The sequence below is a fragment of the Triticum dicoccoides genome, chromosome 4A, assembly GCF_002162155.2.
Source record: "Triticum dicoccoides isolate Atlit2015 ecotype Zavitan chromosome 4A, WEW_v2.0, whole genome shotgun sequence".
In the NCBI taxonomy this organism is placed as follows: Eukaryota; Viridiplantae; Streptophyta; class Magnoliopsida; order Poales; family Poaceae; genus Triticum; species Triticum dicoccoides.
This window is the reverse complement of record NC_041386.1, coordinates 359,856,109-359,871,564: the sequence shown is the minus strand read 5'-3', so window position 1 is coordinate 359,871,564 and position 15,456 is coordinate 359,856,109. Positions and strand designations below refer to the sequence as shown.

At 42.0% G+C, this 15,456-nt stretch overlaps 1 protein-coding gene across 4 annotated transcripts; it reads right to left on the bottom strand.

Annotated features, from left to right (window-relative positions):
* Positions 1-242: 242 nt before the first annotated feature.
* Positions 243-15,183, bottom strand: LOC119285921 (inner centromere protein A-like). Of its 4 annotated transcripts, none has more exons than XM_037565251.1 (9): positions 15,014-15,183; positions 14,007-14,112; positions 11,909-12,171; positions 4,812-4,962; positions 4,509-4,688; positions 4,349-4,422; positions 4,143-4,267; positions 1,453-1,719; positions 243-599 (listed from the first exon to the last, which is right to left on the bottom strand). In XM_037565251.1, exons 1-9 carry the CDS (start codon positions 15,115-15,117, stop codon positions 577-579), a joined length of 1,293 nt encoding a protein of 430 aa, XP_037421148.1. In that variant the 5' UTR covers positions 15,118-15,183; the 3' UTR covers positions 243-576. The 4 variants fall into 4 exon arrangements, with proteins under 4 accessions (XP_037421148.1, XP_037421149.1, XP_037421150.1 ...); XM_037565252.1 differs by having other exon boundaries at positions 4,527-4,688; XM_037565253.1 differs by having other exon boundaries at positions 4,812-4,917.
* Between the last annotated feature and the right edge of the window lie 273 nt (positions 15,184-15,456).

The window sequence follows — 15,456 nt, the reverse complement described above, 5'->3', positions numbered from 1 at the left end:
GAGCACCTAATTTCCAACTCCAATATTTTAGCCTACAACTTCACCGGCTCCGCAGAGCCGAGTCTGGGAGCGGAGGGACTCCGAACACTCCCTAAGTTTTGTTGCTAAAGAAACGAAGAACATCGGAGCTCCTCGCCTGCATCAGACCAGCCATAAAACTAAACGAAATATGACTACGCCAAGGAATGCCACGAATAATCCCTAGCCACAAAATCACCACGAGTGGGCACCAGACATGACAATTTCTCAAAACCGATAAGATGCGACTTCTGGTACGTCACACATACATCGAACAAACGTAATGTTGATGTAGCTTTCAAACTACCATGAACACACGAATCTGAGCCAGCTGCCAAGATAACACGCCTGATATTATACATTACGTTAAGGGACTACAGCAATTGATTGCCTGGTGTATTAGTCTAATATAAATAAGACCAGCCAATAATATAGTAGTGACCATATTAACGGCAGCATAAATAAGATGCCAGAAAGTAACTTCTGAACAACTGGCTTCATCCCGAACCAGCCAAGGCCAGAACTACTTCCTTCTACCTTGTAGTAACGCGAGAAGAGTCAATCGCTCCCGTTTCCAGCATCTGAACATGCATAGAATTGTCACTTGGTAAGAAACAGATGTGGGCATTTCAGACAGTGCATAAAGCTTTACATTAGTAGATTTAGCATGAGAATGACAAAATAGTAAACCGCTAACAAAGAAAATGCTTAAGGGCCTCTTTGGTTCACAAGATTCTTAAAATGCAGGAATAGGAAAAATACAGGATTGCAACGTCATGTCCATCTGAATCCTACAAGAAATTGGTTTGTTTGATTGCTTCACAGGAAAAGCGAAGGATTCTTTCCAACAGGTTTGAGTCGATGCTGAAATGTAGTAGTACAATGGAATCCTTACGAAAAATTCCTATGGGATTCAGTACCTACGAATCAAAGGACCGGCACATGAAAATTCCCCAAGGATTTCAACCCTCCAAAATTCCCATGGAAATCCTTTGAATCAAAAAGTTATCTTTTTTCCCATTAGATTGTGTGGCTCACACAGCTACACATATTTTAGGCAATTTGAATCATGGTCACTCCTTTACCAGTAAGCGTCGGAATCTACAGAAAACAGATGTAAAGTTTCCTGAAATTCTCAAACTGAAAAATGTCTTGACTTCTATGCCACTACAAAGTTTTAGGATCAAACTTGATTTGCAGGATACAAAAGAAGATAAATATAGGTGCAAAAGTGATAAAAACATTTAAAACCCCACCTAGTGCTGCCTGCCAGGTTCATATCTTTCAAAGTTCAATTTTTTCAAACTTCATCGCAAAAAAGTTAATGTAGACAACAATTGATGCTTCTCCTCAATACAACAGTAAAGAAAGTTGTAAATAGCAATGCTGTTGACAGTAAATTCAAATGTTACAAACTATTGAATTGAATCATACCATCAGCAGATCCATCTCCAGCTTCTGCATCGTCGTCGTCACCTTTATCTCCACCCTCCACATTCTCCTCTTCACCATCATCATCATCATCATCATCATCATCATCATCATCATCATCATCGCTGTCACTATCAGCTTCAATTTTAGGCACTGGCAGGGGTATAAAACTAGATGCATTTCTCCTACGAGAACTCGTAATAATATTGCTCATGTCTATGCCCTCAAGATCCTTTGCTCTTTCCTTTCTTTTTCTCACTGCTTTAATTTCTGTTTAAAAAATGCATAACAGTTAGGCAAGTCAACTGATTACATGTAACATAGACATGCTTCAAGTAATCTAAACATTAACTCCAGGCAGCACTCACAACAGAAAAAATATATATAACCAGCTAAAAGAGTTCAGGAGCAAGGTTACCACATCACAATTCAGTCACATATATTATTATTTGGAAACACATTCTACAGTGTTCATAGTTTTAAGAAACATGTGATAGTTTTCCTATTCTGTTTTAAGATTCAAGACTCACTAATGCACTATTCCTAAATCTCTACTTACTATAAAGAGAGAGTTTTGTCTTCTGTCCTGAGATCCTTCCTTCCCGCATGATAAAAAATGGGAGAAAAAATATCATCGCAAAATCAGGAGAAAAACTACATGCATGATCGGTTAGGGCGAAAAAGAAACAGAAAAAAAAAAGAACATACACGCCCGGGTCCTCGCGTCACCGAAGCACAACTGCCCTGCTCTTATGTAGAGCTCTCCTGTGCTCTCGTAACTGCCTCTCTGGTGCTAACGGAATTGGAGATCGGAGGCGGACACAGGGGGAAAGAAGGACCGCAGGTGAGGCTGGAACGTGCTCTCGATTGGTTGCACAACCAGACAGGGTCACAGGGCCAGACGCTCGCCATCTCCCACATCCACACGCAGCGCCGTTAGGCACACCACTGAGGTGGCTTCATCACCGATGGCACTGGATGGTCGCAGATGGCGGCCCAGCCTCTGTGATAGGCCGCGATGAAGTCGGACTGGTGGGCAGTGGATGGCAAGTTGGCGTACCTCACCGCAAGCGTTCCGCCATCTCACGTGATAACCTCCAAACTGCCGCCGCAAGAAGATGCACGAGAAGTTCATGCGCCTTGACCTCCCATGGCCGTCTTCCCCTCGGAATTTGGTGACCTTCACCGCCAAAGACGCCAACGAGGTCACCTTCCCGGCTTGCAGCTTCCTTGTCGTGAGCCCAGGAGATGGGATGACCTTTGTGCCTCCCTCCTCACGCTCAGTTGCCATGGCCCATGTTCACAGCCGCTGGAGCCGATCTCAGGTTCGATTTTTCAGAGCTCTTCCACCCCGGAGCCGGTGAGTCCCGCCGGAGAAGCCACTCTCCCTTCTGTTCTACCTCAGCAGCAGCTGCCCTCAAAACCACAACTCCCCTAGAGCCACGGGTGGCGAGGACAGGGACGAAGCTATCCCATCTGTTGAAGCCGACTAGACTAACAGCCTTCTCAGATCCCAGGTTGCCTCGTTCCTTGCCCCTCCCTACTGTTTGTTTTATCAGTGCATCAAGTTACCCATATCGAGAGTTCGATAAAAATGCTTGGCAGAGATTTATACCTTTTAATATGCTTGCCATGTGTTTGTTAGAATAATTTACAGAAAGAAAATGGTTTAACATGAGATTGGTTTGGTTTTATCAATTGTTGAAAAAGTTACCAAAGATGCATGTTTTATTTGCAGGCATTTAGATGATTTAGACAAGACTTGATTGAAAGGAAAATATGGTGGGAGCTCAGCTCAAACCTGCTTGGGCAAATCCAACTGGTGGTGTTTTGTGGAGATGGCCAACATGATTTGTGTCGGTGATCCGGAAAAGAATGTTCAGAAGAACGATGGAGCACCAACAACGGGTTAAAGGTATGTATAGGCACGGATGCAGAAGACCAATGGACCATCAGCCTAGCAAAGCATTCGTGCTCTGTTTTTTGGCCAGAATCTGTTTCTAGATCATCATTATTACTTGCTGCTTTTTGACGCATCTCATATATTTCTTGCTCATCGAATGTACTCATCATTTACCTGGAGATGGTCCGCCATAGATACTATTCAAGAATATAAGGCATCTAACTGATGCAATATTTGAGTGATAAAAAGTACACTAAGTTGTTTCTCAGATTCATGAGCACGTGGTGGTTTATTTTTTATTCATTGCAACACACGAACGCTTTGCTAGTCAAGGCAGAAACTCGGATCCCTGTGGGTGGGTTCACAACCTTGTGCACCCACCGCTTGATCCTGCACCCAAGGAGAGTTCTCCAAGGTAAAAGAGTTGAACGAGATTATCCCATCACAATTCAGTCATGCAGTATATATTATTATTGGGAACAAACACCTTCCATAATGTTCATAGTTTTGACGAACACGCGGTATTTTTTCCTTTTTCTGTTTTAAGATGCAAGGGACAAGACTCATTACCACAATTTCTAAATCAAGGTAGAAGTGAGACTCGGATCGGGTGGGCAGATTCACAACCATGTGCACCCACCGCTGGATCCTGCACCCAAGGAGAGTTCTCCACAAAGAATAATTCGATTACCTAACATCCTAATGCTACCCATATAAACTTTAGAAAAAGAAACAACTAACAGAAGCTTCCGCATGTAATAATTATAAGTAATTCAGCAACGAACTGGACCTTTCTCAGAAGGGTGTGAAGACAATCCTTCCTTTTCAAGCATATCCTCCAACTCCTTTATCAAACAAGCCTCGCGCTTGCTCTCCGGCGCCTGCTTTGCCCTCCGATACACAGAAGGTGGCACACTAGTTTAAGAAAACACATTAGTAAAATTCATTATTTCAAAATGCATCAACTTGCATTCAAGTATCCAAAATAAGGATTACCTCATTCCACAAGATTTTATTACTGACTTGAGACGTTCTACTCGTTTGCCATGGGCTGGAGCTGCCTGTTGTTTCTGTGCAAATCAAAATATAAAAACGGTAAAACTAATATATTGAGAGAACAAGTATCCAGAACCCAACATAAAAAACAAATAAAAACCTTCTTTATTGGCCTTACATCCTCATCACTGTCTTCCTTCTCACTATGACTATTATTTAGTTCAGAGGTATCAAAGTCTTGACGAGCTCTTTTAGAGCCTTTACTTGTTTTCTGACCAGCATCCTTGCAAGCCTCCTGTTTACTATGATCCGTTGTTCCATTTTCAGGTTCTTGCAAAACCTATCATACAGAGAAATAACAGAAACACAGTCAAAAAAGTCTTTCTAAGCTAAAGCTAATTCAAGCATCACACCACATGAGCTAACCAAATAGACATGTTTCTAATGCACATTTAAAACTTACTCTATCTAACTCTTTCGTAATAAAATCCTTAAAAGCATCCAAAGCTTTCCTCTCAAGTTTGAGGTCTTCTTCTAAAGTCCGTCGAACTCCTAGTAGAGTAAGAGTTCTGCATTGCTTCATTTTGTGAATACATGCTGAATAATCAAACACGCTACAAACAGGTAAAATGGATGTTGGAATGATATGTAAAAAGTCACTTATGCTCTCCTCATTTAGATTTAATCCAGACTCCAACATTCAAACCAAAGTCAAGTAAATACAAACCTACATGCTTTTGGCAAGATAAAATAGACATGCCTAGAAATTATGAAAAAATCTGAAGCATAATTAGAACAAGACATGTTGAAGTGTATAATTAAACTTGATAAAAAAATTCTCGTACATTAATAGTCAGTACCTGATAATTCACTTTAAGATGAGTACTTTATAATGCAAATGCAATCAATCTTCCCTATTAAATGGGAGTTGGTACGTTAGCTTCCTTGCCTCCAGGGTTTTCCTCCCTCCTATGATTCCCTCCCCTACCTTCTCCGTTCCAATTTTTTTTCTCCTGCCTTCTTTTACGCGTGAAATAGGTTTTTCCTCCATTGGGTTTTTAATCCCTCATAAGTCGGATGGCTCCCTCTCACCTCTTCCCACTCAAGAGGCCCAACCCCCCTAGATGGCCGCCGCCGCCGACAGCTCCTCCCTCGCCCTCAATCCCGCTCGGAGTCTGACGAGGTGGTGACCTCCACGGCTGCTGCTCCTCCAAACCCCTCCCCAGCCGTAAAGCCTAAGGCGGCTAGAAATCGATGGGTACCCCGTGGAACGCATCTCCATCAGCTGACTGGAGACCTGCATCATCTTGCCGACACTAAGCCTCACCTTCGACATAGGCTCGCAGCATGCCATGTCAAGCAGCCTCCCGTGTATGTTGCCACGCCGGGGTTCTACAGGCTGCACCCACTCGCCATCTTCGTCCCCAAGTACCTCAGAGAGCTCTCCTATGGTGAGCTGCTCGGATGTATTGCCAATGTGGTGAGCTGCTCGGACATATTGCCAATGTGGTGAGCTGCTCGGATGTGTGCCATTTATCTCTCCTGCTTGCATCGCATGCTTTGATCTTTTTTGGAGTTCTTTAGTTTGATCATATTTCTTATTTAGATTTGTGTAGGCCATGTAGAAGGCCATCATCAGGAAAGCTGGAAGGGTGAGGATCTGGAGGCCATGCCGGGTTTCATATGGTTAGTTTTGAGGAAAAGTGGAAAAGCAAAACAAGGATACCAGATTGATTTATAAATTAGATCATTGTGGAGCTCAATCGAAAGGGAAAACGGGATTTATAGCAACAAGGCAGGGTGGGAATTCGGTTTTTGATGATTAGTAGCGAGATCGATCAATGCATGAGATGGATTTGGATGGGGCGGTGGGTTTGCTCAGGAGGAGGTGAGAGAAGGACGTAGGTAGAAGAACCTTGAGACGATGGTGAGACTGCTGATTCAACCCTTCTTTATTTGGTTCGCCCTATATTGTTTGGGCCTTTCATGTGCATGTATGGCAACCATTTATTTGTGCAAAACTATGCTTGCCCTTGTTCACTAGATATGGTCAATCCGTAGGTTTAGTGATCCGGTTATGGGGCTTTTATTATGGCACCAAACTGTCCCTGAAATTTTGCTAGCCTCCTATTCTCGCTCTGAATATGTGAATCACATGACATTTTATTCCATAATATGTCCTAATTACATCAGAAATGGTGAATCATGAGAAATGTTACTCAATAACCAGGGCAAAGAATTGATACATGTTAAAATTTGATCAATTTAGGATTCAATGCCGAAGTGAACATGGTGTGAATGCCGGGCATATGAATAGGCACAACTACACCTTAAATGTTGCTATCCTGCTGGTTGAGAACTTGAGATCGATCATTTTGCTGCTTGGAAGAGTTAAGCTCCAACAATGGAGTGGCAGAGAGAGCTTACCACTGGCATCACCTTGTTGAGTGCTTGCTTTCATGTCGCAATCTCACTTTTAGGCATTTCATAGCCATAGAATAAATTGGAATTGTTATGCTCAGTACACCAAATGGTGTTCCTAGGTAATGCACTGTATGAAACTAACTTTTGTCTTTAAGAGTGTGCAACTATGCACTGAAATGCTATGGATGATTTTTATCTTTATGGTGCTCATAACAGACTTTCATTTTGGATTTGTATGCTTGACGTATGGTAATTTTCCCTCTGTAGGTACAAGTGATACGTGTGATTGGCAATGGAACAGAACACTTGAGGGTTGAACAACCCTGATAGGCATTATTTTTCCTGTATGGCTTTAGGCAAACAAAAGCAAGGTTGTTGATGGTGACGATGCTAAGAAGAGGTATACTGGGCGGCTAAAGGGAAAGGATGGCACCTCTGCACCTGTAGTGGACACACAACATTTGTTTAAGAGTGAAGTGCACTGTAGGTCCTTGAACTAATCCAGAGATGTCACGTAGGTCCTCGAACTATGAAAATCGTCATCCAGGTCCTCGAAGTGCAGTAAGTGTGTCATTTTGGTCCAAAATCTCCCGCTCTAACTGGCCAGTTGGCACGTAAACAGTAACCGTAACAGTGCGCAGCAAACAGTCCTGAATTCCTGTGCGTGATGAACAGTACACGATAAACAATAAATATCAAAAAATATCGAAAAACTGAGATCCTCTGTCATCGAAGATACCCTGGCGTGTGATCAGTAAAAATGTTCATTAATTCAAAAAAAGTTCGCGAACAATGAATGTGGAAAAAATATTTGTGACTTTAATAAAATGTTCGCGAACGATGAATTTGGAAAAAATACTCGCGACTTTAATAAAAAGTTCACTAACATTTTTTAAAGTCACGAATTTTTGTGGTTCACAAACATTTTTTTCCATACCCACGAACAATATTTGTGGTTCGCGAACATATTTTCAAATTTATTGTTTGTGAACTTTTTTAAAGTCGCGAATATTTTTCCCATATTCGCAAACATTTTTTTGAATTAATGAACATTTTTACTATTCACGCACCAGGGGTATCTTCGATGCCAAAGATTTTCAGATTTTTTGTTAATATTTTTTTATTTTTCACACTGTTCACCATGACGGCTGACCATTTAGAGGGGGTTAGTGAGATTTTGGACCTGGATGACATACTTACTGTACTTCAAGGACCTGAATGATGATTTTCCTAGTTCGAGGACCTATGTGACACCCCTGAAATAGTTTAAGGACCTACAGTGCACTTTACTCTTTGTTTAATGATAAGAGTGTATATCCATTATTTTAATCCGGCTGGGCTGTTATTTAGTGGACACACACTTGCTTTCTGGCCATGTTTGCAGCACAACAATGCCTCACTTATGCACGCATTTAGGGCTTGGGCGCCCCCATGGTGTTATTAGTGTACCAGGAGGAACCTGGCAGTTTAGGGCGGAGGAGTTCTCCGGTGTGAGCTATGAACAGGAGATGTTTTTATACATGGATAAGCGAGTTAAGAGTGAGTAGCCATATTAATTTAGCTGATATTTATCTTTGAGGTAACTTGCAAGAGAGCTAATTTACATCTTGTGTTCTGGTGTTTGCCTATAAATCTTTTATGATGTACATGTTGCAAACTTGATAAACATCAGACTGCTCGCAAATTAACATGGACATGATTCATTCTTTTTCTCCTTGATTCTTCATGTCATAGTTGTAGCTGCACAGATCATATTATTCTCATGTACGAACAAGTAGAAAAGTAGGTTATAACTCACCACCCAGTGCTAGGCGTTGATTGAGTCACTTTTTTGTTTCAGATCTTGAGATTGAGCCTAGGATTAAGCAGAAGCGTAGTGAAGCCCATCATACATCAGGGCAGAGCTGGAGACAAGGCCATTTTTTGCTGCCTTACCTTCGTCGATGCGATGAAATATGGGCATGCTTTGGTATCCCGAGTCACCTGTCTTCACCTTATATGTAAGATATTTGACTACTGAGTTGCTGGCATTGGCAGTTAAAATACATTGTGTAGATTACTTTGTCTGGTCTACTAGAATACAAGGAGACACCAAGGTTGAATCAGCCAGGGAGGAGCTAACAATATGCCCGAATCAGAATGGTATTGGTCAAAAAGTTCGTCAGTCTTAGCCGCTTCTTATGAATAGTTGAATACATTAGTTAAAGTTCATATTAGTGTCATTTTGGAGTACTGAATTTGTAGGAATGATACTCCCTCCATTCCCTTATACAAGGCCACTATCGAAAATACATTTTGCATCAATACAAGGCCACCAACAGTAACCTTGACAAAAATTAATGATGTTTCCTCGTACTAGCAACTTTTTAATACTTACATGCATGTAGTCATAATGACACTCAACTACTCCCTTCCCATTCATTCGTTGCATGCTTATGGCGTATTAATGATCCCAGTTAACGAGAGAGAAAATTGACTTGCAAAGCAGTCATTAAATTTTATCTTGGTACCTGTAATATGAGTTTGTGGCCTTGTATAAGGGAATGGAGGGAGTATAATAGTTTCAATTAGACTAATTTATTGCAGTTTTATTTTATCAATAGATGTAGGAGTTTCTTACCTCTATGTTTTTTTATCGAAGATTAAGATGTCTGATATTATATCCATTGTCTACTTAGCAGGACATCTTTTGAACAAAAAAACTATGAAACTTGCACATGTATCGTGGTCAAAATCTGCAAAGTACAATTAATGACCTTCTGACCAAATGTTCAATTTCCGTATGTTTGTCGCCCGTGGCAACGCACGGGTATTATGCTAGTTATTATTAGAAATGCTTGATAAAAGACCTGCGACACGCTAGAGCACTTAAGAGCATCTCCAACAGACGCGGGCTAGCGCGACGCGCTAAAAAAAATTTGCAGCGCCGAAATAGCGTTTTTGCATGCGGGAGGTTTACCAGACGCACAAAAACACAGCGCCCAACCCGGGCCGGCGCCCCAAATTTGCAGCCCCGCAGCCCGCATGCACTAAATTTGCAGCTTCGTTTTTGTGCGTGCTCTATTTTAAGCTTCTGCTGGAGCGCTATTTTTGGTCGCGCGTGCGCTATATAGTAATCTTTTTCAGCGCGCGGCTTATATAGCGCGTGTTGGAGATGCTCTAATAGTCTGTTATTATCACGGTTCCTAATAAATAATCAGATCACTGCAAACAGCTAAATCTCGTTGACCGTTTCAAGTTCCCATGTTAAGTTTCCACCAGCTGTGACACTTATACAAGTTCCAACTGACGGTAATATTGCCTGTTTTGGAAATAAATCTTTATAGCATGACAATGTGCAACATAACTGTTTACTACCCATGAAGCATCATCTTTTACTGGTCATGGGAAGAGAAAACTGTATCTCCAATATGAACACACACACACACACACACACACACACACACACACCCAAACCCAAAAGAAAAGATATTCCACAATGCTATGGAAATACGAAATAATGTCTTCCAACTAAAATTATCACGAATGGAATGGTTGACCCCTTTTTACTTTCTACAGGCCCCCAGAAGCAAATTTTACAATTTTAAATTATCACATTCACGCCAATACTTCTGACATATGTGCTTGTTAGGAAATATGCCTTCAAAACCTGTCGAGTCGTCAAAGGGGATAACGAAGAGATGGCACATCAGAGGAAGATACCGCATCAATAGAAGGTACAAGAGAAATATCAAGAGAAGATGGGTTGTCAAAAGAAGATGGCACATCAAGAGAATGAAGCATTGCTTAAAGAATCATGACCCATGAAAACCGACAACGAAATAAGCTCGGCGACAAGATAATGGGCTTAGATCAGCAATGCAAAGAGAGGCCACAGAAATCCTACTGAGAGGACAATGACCAGAAAAAGGCTGACGGATAAAAGTTTGGTGGACACACATGACATGAGAAATACAAAATTTCAACGGATTTGGTGGACGCAGCGGAAAACAAAGAAAACTAATCTGCCAAAAAAAGGAACACCCTAGATAGAAGTAGATGTAGGAGACCAGCATCATCCAAGCAGCAGCGAGAGCAGCACGCAAGTAGCAGCAGTAGCCAGGAAAACTAGCAGAGGATGAACCACGCACGTGGCAGCAAGCGAGCAGGCCTGTGGATGCACACAGCTAGAGCAGCGCACACAGCAGCAGAAATTGAGCAGCACGCTGTGCAGTGAACTGTCAGGCATGCACGCTAGCAGAGGAGAGCTGTGTGGAAGCCAGCCTGAAGGAGGAAGGCAGCAACGTGGGTGGAAGAAGCAAGCTGGCACCTGCGCTTCACACCCCTGTTGACGGAAGACAGCAGGCGTGTCCTGCGACGAAAAGCAGCCGCGGGCGTTACCATGTCCAGCCAGATTGATCTTGGTCGGCTGGAGCAGCAGCCTTCGTGCGCAGCCGAGCGCTGGCCCAAGCGGAGAGCAGGGAGGCTGAGAAGACGGCCGGGTGTCGCTCTATCTGGATGAGGAGACATCAATGGGGTAGCGGCTGGCTTCGATCTGGGGTCACAGGAGCGTTTGTCGATGAAGAACACGGACAGCCGTCGAGGGTCCCAATCCAGGAGACGGCCCGTGGCTGCCCAACAGAGAGTACGTAGAGGTCCAGCGGCGCATCGATCCAATCGAAGCCGAGTTGATGCAGGGGACGGCTGGGCTGAGTTCCACCGGGGTCAAAGGGGAGAGCCGTCACAGGTCATGGAATGGAAGACGAGAATATCGATCGGGAGAGGAGTCAGGAGACTAGCACAAGGGGTGTGCGGATCGTGACACAGATCGGAAAAAAAGTTTGATCGGGAGAGAGGACGAGTTGCGACATCCCGAGACCTAAACCTAGGCTCTAATACCATGTTAGGAAATATGCAACTTATATCTTTTACATAGCCCATGGGGCATATATATATGACACATGACTTGGGGTACAAGGAAAGGAAACACAGCCTAATAGAACTCCTAGACTAATACTAATACTCCTTAACAGTGCTTATGTCATGAGGTAAAGGTAGATGCTTATACTCAAGCGAGATATTAGTAATTGCTGGCCATCGCAAAGCTTTCAAAACAGTAACAGCGGAGATTAACAATGACAGGTCAAGGAGACATACTCTGAGTTCTCTCTAAAATAGGAAGCCCTTTTGTCAATAGCTTTCTTTATCATAGCTTCGGTGATATCACTACCAGAACTGTGATTTTTCACCCCCTCCGGGTCTTTATTGGTTTTACTGGATCTTGCCCCCTGCTCATCAGGACTGGAGGAGATTTTGTTTGAGACCGACATTGGTTGGGCATCTTCTGATAAGTTATCCACTTTAGCTTCAGCCCTCTCTGATGCATTATCAGTATTCTCATTGTCACAACCAGAAAACACCTGGTATCGTGCACAACGGATGGTAAAAGTGAACATTACAGAAATCTGAGTAAATAGTATGTGATGAATACAAACCTAGCAGGTTCTATCTGAAATTAAGAAATAAAAATACTTCTGCCTCCACTCCAAATTAAATGAAATTCTACCTTTGTCCTAAGTCAAACTTCTTTTTACCAAGTCTACAGAAAAAGTACATCCACGTATACAAAACAAAATTAATTTAGTAGATCCATCATAAAATATATTTCCATACTATACATATTTGATGTTGTAAAATATCGGCACAATTTCCTGTAGAATTGGGATAAAACTAGTAATTTAACAATTGGGAATGGAGGGAGTATTATACTAATGGAACTAATTTTCTAAACTTCCAAACAAAACTTAAGGGAACTAACATCTGAACTATCACAATATTTTATCAAATAAAAAATATATATGATTAAAGTTCCCCAGTTACAAAATCTGGGCGCAGAAATTTTGAGTTCAACAACGAATTGACCAAAATCATGAACACAAAGGTTTAACGGTTGAAAGTAACAACATATTAGCTATACAAGTGCAATTAAATTTATCTAGCTTAAGTACATACTGCACCTGATCATTCATCTCTCACTTATTAACTTGTCATATGAATGATAATCTCTAAATATCCTCCTGGCTCCTGCTCATTGATATTCAATCAATAGAAAAAGGTGATCTCCATGCATTTAGGGGCTGTTTGGTTCCTAGCCACACCTTACCACGCCTCACCTTAGGCAAGTTTGACCAAGTTAGCTAGGTATTTGGTTCTAGCCACATCTAAGGCAAGAATTTTTTTTATGAGCAGTGAACCCCACATGTCATAGACACAAAAAGTGTGGCAAGATTCCTTTAGGCAAGCCAAAGTGTGGCTAACAATCTGAACAACTCAAGTAAGACAAGTGTGGCAAGTGTGGCAAAAATCATGTGGCAATATATGGCAAATATAGTCACAATCCAAACAGCCACTTAAGTTAAGCAGATTTCATTCTCAGTGACAAGTCATCTGATATAGCATAAAAACTACTGCTTATTACTGCATGGCCTAGAGTGCTTAGCCATGCGTGTATCAAAAATTTGGAATTAGTCATGCAATCGAACCAATACTAGTCATAGGTACAGGTTAATGGACTATAAAGTGCTTGTTCTACGACATGTGTGTTATATCAAGTAAATGTTATTATGGTGTCTTCACAAAATATTAAATACGTTATGGGTACTCAGTTTTCACATTCATGTAAGTAGTCACATTATTATTTTGATGAAGATAATCAGTCAACTTTGCATTACAAAAGAAGATAAATTAGTCAACTACAATGCCTACTTTTTAAATAAACTTGATTAAATTGGAGACAATCGTCCATGCTTACTTTTGTAGTAAGACATAACACTTTTGGAATAAGAAAAAAAATGCAGTGCTCTGAAGAGAGTAAGAGCTAGGCAGGCGGCAGGTTGGCACCTACGACCTACTAAGGACTATGCAGGAATAGTCTACAATTCCGAGATAAATAACTTCATTTTCTTAGTCAAAAGATAAGCCGATCTGCAGAATACACTATTTGCAAAATAATCAGTGCTACCTTCTTAGCAGATAAACAAATACAATTAACCTTCCATGCAGTCAAAAACAATAAAGGCCACGGATACCTTTATATAATTTAGCCCAATAGCTTCTGTAAATAATAGAAGTAACATTTAACAAAGTTAAGATAAAATATCGTTAACATTAGGAACCATTAATTGCACTTGTGGTATTTTCTCCATGTTAATTATTGCATCATCGGAAAGCCCATGTACATTATCATCCATCATACCTTGTCTACACATTGCCTAATGAACTTTTTATGAGGATCAAGTGAATTTATCTTCAAGTCCATGTCCTTCTCCAATGTTCTCCTCACACCTTCAAGAGTCAAGGAGCTGAAAAGGGGAAACATCGGTATTATATTCTTCTGCGTTGGCCAAGCAAAATAAGAGGGCACAAATCGTCCAAAATTCCTTTAAGGAAGAAGAAAACACTGGCCTCTACTTCTAGACTAGAAAGCATAGATGGATGGTACTACCCGACGCACTCAGGTCTACAGAAACACCTTAAGTTGTCATGATCTCTTCGAGTGCCGCCTGCTCACAAGAAAACTGCTTCCTAGGCCTTACTAACCTTTAATGGCTGCATTTGGTATAGCACTTGCAAGTTGCAACAGCTTTGCAGAACACCGCGGAGAGGAAGAACCAACCATGCACATTGCATTACAGGACACCAAGGTCCATTCCCTCTGGCTAACACATGTACCCATACACAGCAATGAAGTGCCCACAAAATCGACAAAGCCAGCAGTACACAACAATTAACCGCCCACGAGGTTCCAGTTCCCTCTGTCTAAAGGATAAAACCCTAGAGTTTCCTTTCCATCCCCCTTAAGACCTACTCCCTCCGTTCCAAAATAGATGATTAGTATAAAGTTGGGTCATCTATTTTGAAACGGAGGGAGTAAATCTTAGGAGCTACAGGTACTGTGCCACATTCTGGACGGACCTGGAATCAATGCAGCCTGTTGCATCTACTTGCCTCGACCACCATCATCGCACAGACTAAATTGAATCCAGACGACCAAAACCCTCGGTTCCAGAACAATAGAGCATACACCAACAAGCGACAGACTGAAATTCGAACTCCGAAGCTGCCCATCCCCGTCGCCGAAACCCTCGGACAGCAACTCGCGCCGCGCGCCGCGCGTCGCCAGACAAAAACCCTAGAAGGCATAGACCCCGCACAACCATAGTCCGAGAAGGGGAAACGAGCAGAGGTGGAGAAGGCGCTCACTCGGCCTGCTTCTTGAAGAAGGGGACGCGGGCGCGGAGGGCCTCCATGATCTCCGCCTCCCTCCCCTTTGTAGCCGCTGCGGCGGCGGCGCCGTCCGCCTCCATGCGAGGGTAGCAGTGATGGTAGACTGGTAGCAGTGAGGACTTCTTTCGGTGGTAACCGCGACTATCCCGCTGCTTCGGTCGTCTGCCTTTGTACTGTTATATAATCTCGTCAATAGTCAAAGGATGTCCAGAAAAACGCATTAGGTCGTATATACTCCCTCCTTGTCGGTTTATAAGGCTCATCTCAGAATTTTAGTTTTTCCGTTTTATAATGCTCAATTTGGTTGTTTTCCATCACATGTTTAGATTTAAAAATTATTAAATCATTGCATGTAAATATTAAAAAAAAATTGACCAATGCATACACTTTATGCATGCATGCACTGCAATTAATGCATT

Excerpts from the sequence above, each read along its gene's own strand:
- LOC119285921 (XM_037565251.1), bottom strand. The coding sequence starts at position 15,117 with ATGGAGGCGGACGGCGCCGCCGCCGCAGCGGCTACAAAGGGGAGGGAG. Across the intron at positions 12,172-14,006 it reads TTAGGCAATGTGTAGACAAG|GTGTTTTCTGGTTGTGACAA; the intron begins GTATGATGGATG and ends GCACGATACCAG. Across the intron at positions 4,423-4,508 it reads ATGTAAGGCCAATAAAGAAG|AAACAACAGGCAGCTCCAGC; the intron begins GTTTTTATTTGT and ends TGATTTGCACAG.